Source organism: Spinacia oleracea, chromosome 1 (genome assembly GCF_020520425.1).
Source record: "Spinacia oleracea cultivar Varoflay chromosome 1, BTI_SOV_V1, whole genome shotgun sequence".
Lineage (NCBI taxonomy): Eukaryota > Viridiplantae > Streptophyta > Magnoliopsida > Caryophyllales > Amaranthaceae > Spinacia > Spinacia oleracea.
In genome coordinates, this window is record NC_079487.1 from 88,291,485 (window position 1) to 88,295,692 (window position 4,208).

A 4,208-nucleotide genomic window follows, 5' to 3' on the forward strand; every position below is an offset into this window, starting at 1 on the left:
TGGTTTTTCAAATTCACTATTAGAAGTAAACAAATCGAAAATTGGAAAAGAAAATTAAAAATGGAAGAATCATGAAGTTGAAATTGTGAAGCAGACCCACAGCTGCTTCGCTTTGAATATAAAATTAAAATAAAATCAAAATAGCAATCTCAACAATTTGACTTACAAGAGAAATAAAGTAGAGTAATTGCAAAAGTGGGCCCCACACACGGCTTTATCAATTGGGTTTTGGTCTGTTTAACCGTTTCATCCGGTCACACACCCTTTCTTCCTCCTCTATATCTGCAACTTCCCCTTCTTTCTCTTCTTCCTTCATTCCTTATTTCCCTCTCCTATCTCTCTCTTTCTAAAAACAATAAATTTTCTTAGTTATTTCCCATTTCAATCAAATTAAATTAAAATTCTGAAAATGGGAGGAGGTTATAGATCAAGGAAGATGGAAGACGAAGTAGCAATTGAAGAGGCGGCATCGGCTGGGGTGAAGTCCATGGAACATTTGCTACGCCTTTTATCATCGTCATCATCACCATCTTCTTCTTCTGAGTGCAGAGAAGTTACTGAGGTTACAGTTGGTAAGTTTAAGAGGCTCATCTCTGTTCTCAACCGTACTGGCCATGCTCGTTTTCGCCGTGCTCCTAATCTTTCTGTCTCCTCTGATTCTTCCAATTCTTCCGACTCTCCTCCGCCCTTTCAACCACCTCCCCCTCACTCCACCAAACCCTTGTTCACACCACCACCTGCACAAACACCAACAACACCGATTTGTCAACCGGAAAAACCGATTCCGTTGAGGGTTGTTCGACAGTCGCACAACCACCCGATGACTTTGGATTTCACAAAACCGAACCCGAATACAAAACCATGTGCGTCGATTTCGAATTCGGCGTCCTTTAGTATATCTTCATCGGCGAACTCATCGTCGTTTTTGTCTACTATTACCGGAGAAGGAAGCGTGTCTAACAGAAAGCTATTCGGTGGATCTGTTTTTGTTCCACCTCCTACATCGTCGTCTGGGTTTGCTGCTTCTGGGAAACCTCCCCTTTCAACGTCTTCGTCTTCTCATCATAATAAGAGTTGTCACCACCACCACCAAGAGTTTTCCGAAGACTTTTCCGGTAAAATCTCCGGGTCAACACGGTGTCACTGCTCATCTAAGCGGAAGAAGTTGAGGGTGAAGAAGACGATGAGAGTTCCGGCGATCAGTTCAAAGACCGCCGATATTCCTTCTGATGATTACTCTTGGAGGAAATACGGGCAGAAACCTATTAAAGGATCTCCTTACCCAAGGTATAATTTTGCAATCAATGAATTCCTTGTTAATAAAAACATCTAACCACGATTATTTGATTAAATTAATTTTGTTAAATATTTGCTAATGATGAATGGAAAAATGAACAGGGGATATTACAAGTGCAGTACAGTAAGAGGATGTCCGGCGAGGAAGCATGTAGAGAGGGCAACAGATGATCCAACGATGTTGATTGTAACTTATGAAGGAGAGCACCGTCACTCTCCTATACCTGCATCACACGATAACATCTCTCATCACATGGTCCCCACCACCGCTACACCAGCATGGTTGGTCCCTTTGCAGTCGCACCCTATTTTGACTTTGTCTGACTGAGAATAAAGCCTACTCAAATAGGAGAAGGTTAATTTAGGAATTTTCGAGGACTTGTTCCTATTTTATTTTTTGAATTAATTTTGTTGTAATCTTGTAGGCTTGTAGCAGTAGTAGTCAATGTGTAAATTACTGCTATGTCGACTAATGCGGTAGTCTAATAGGGTTTTTCTTTTTACCAAAAGAAAACTGAGCTGGTGAGAAGTCAAAAGTGGTGGGGGTATTGTTGTAAATTGAGAAAGAGACGAAAAAAAGAAAGGAGTGGTGGTGGGGTTAGGTTAGTGGGTGGAATTTGGTCAATTGATTCTGAGTAATGGTGGGGGTTATTAATTAATGCAAAGTTTGACATTTTTCACATCTATAGACTTCTTGTCCATATGGCATATGCGTTGAATTGTCATTCTTTATATTTTTATACTCCATAATTATAAATAAATTCTTATAAAGGAATCTTTCGCCATAGGAAATTGTCAAACAACATGCTACAGGAGTAATGTCGAAGTACTATTAAGTTTAAATTTAAATTCAAGTTTAATTTGATATTTAAGTATAAGACGATTTGATCGGTATGTTTTACATTTTATCAATAATAATACGGAGTAGTAGTATTAAATAATTAAAATGAGGTTAACCAATTGAGGTTGGCATGAGTGGTTAAGGGCCTCTTGCTCCTTAACCAAGGTCTCGGGTTCGAGCTTTGGGAATGGAAAAAATCTCAACTGGGAGGGATGCTGCCCATCGAGGTACCCATGCAAACTCCCACGGGAGATTACCTCGCCGAAGGCGGTGGGAACTCCTCGTAGTAGAACCAAAAATAAATAAATTAAAATGAGGTTGATATTTCTTAAATACGAAGATTCGTAGCCCGTGGAATACGCCAATTGATGATATCCTTGCGAAATGAATGGACGTCAATATATTGACTCTCATAAAATAAATGCTCTTCACTCAACCAACTATGATATGGATGGATGGATAGGTGTTGGATTTTTGCAAAGTCAATGTCACATTCGGTGGTTGATGACTATGCCACCACTATTTCGATTTCATTTATTGCGCTTACATAAATTTTACGGTTTTTTCATGAAATGCCCCCGAGGTTTGCAAAAACGCACCAAATACCCTCGTGTCTTTCGAATCACATTATATACCCCTATTTTTGCCTAAGTTTGCACCAAATACCCCTAATCCGACCTTCCGTTAGTCCTCCGTTAAGTCATGTTTATAATTCACAGAATGCCCCTATTTTTAAACTTATTGCACAATATACACCTATTTGTAAACTAAGTTTCACTAAATATCCAAACTGCTTTTTTTTTTCTTTTCTTTTCTCTCCATCCCTTCCTTCTCTTTTCCTGATCCATCTTCTCCGGTGCACTTCATTGTTCTACAACCGCCAACATAAGAATCAACGTGCAAACAATCAAATTCGAAATATCAATTACTTCCATTCACACTAATCGCCCACAAATTGGACTGAGATTGGAGAAACAAGAAGGGCGGACCCAGAGAAGAACATACGGGATTGAGCTACTTAAAACACAAAGGCTGCAAGAATTAAACCACTTTATCAAAGATATTCAGATCAACAACACTTACAACAACATTTACAGAGAATTCCTTAACTAAGTGCTTCATACTATCTTAATAGTAAGTCAGAAACCTTAGAATTAGAATTCGATTCTGGAAATCCACCACCATAAATCCATAATCAATGTCTGCTTCTACATTGACTCCCAATTTTCTTCAAACAGTCTCCACTCAATTTTACTCACTCTCCCAATTCCGAATTCCCAACACCCTCAACTTCTCGAATTTCATTCAATTGCAAATCAAAATACTCAATTTCGTCAAAATCAGCTTCAATTCTAACCCTAAATGCAGCACTTTTTGACCCTTTTGTGCTTCAAATTGCAGAAACTTTTGAAGACTCTCTCTCCTCTTCATCTTCTTCAACTCCCTTACCTTTGCAGAAACTAAGGGATTCGTCCTTCGAATCCCTTCTTTCTCTATTGCTCGTTGCACTTGAGTGGGTCAATGAATCGACGGTGCAACCGAGGATGTTGAACCCTGGGCCGAGATCGGCCTCCGCCGGCGACCAGAGAACGGAAATCGGACGCCGTCGGCTATCAGAGAGCAGGAGGAAGAACAACTTCGTTTTTTGCACCGCCGCGAAACTTCCGCACCACCGGAGAATCGACAACCTTCCCAATGCGGCCACCGGAGAACGACCACCCTCCGCGAAGCCAAGTCGACCACCATCAACATCTGATTTAAGTGATCCTCCGGATCACTGTCGGCGACCAGAGATCGGCCTCCGCCGGCGACCAGAGAGCGGAGATCGGACGTCGCCGGCGACCAGAGAGCAGGAGGATCTACCCAGAATTACTGGGTTTCGAGTAGGTTGAAGCTTGAAGAACAGGGGAGAGGAGAGAGAAATAGAAGAATATGAGATTTTTTTTTTTGAGTTTTTGTCAAAGGGAAGGTAAGTAAATGGGGTCATAACACAATTAAGGGCAAAATAGTAAAACTCCACTAACGGTAGACTAACGCCGTTAACTGTTAGGTGCATCTCATGAACAATACG

General features: G+C 40.8%; 1 protein-coding gene across 1 annotated transcript; it reads left to right on the top strand.

Moving 5' to 3' along the window:
- The first annotated feature begins 259 nt into the window (after positions 1 to 259).
- On the top strand, positions 260 to 1,982 carry LOC110775518 (WRKY transcription factor WRKY51). Its single transcript, XM_021980119.2, has 2 exons — positions 260 to 1,287; positions 1,399 to 1,982. Exons 1-2 carry the CDS (start codon positions 410 to 412, stop codon positions 1,622 to 1,624), a joined length of 1,104 nt encoding a protein of 367 aa, XP_021835811.1. The 5' UTR covers positions 260 to 409; the 3' UTR covers positions 1,625 to 1,982.
- The last annotated feature ends 2,226 nt before the right edge of the window (positions 1,983 to 4,208 follow it).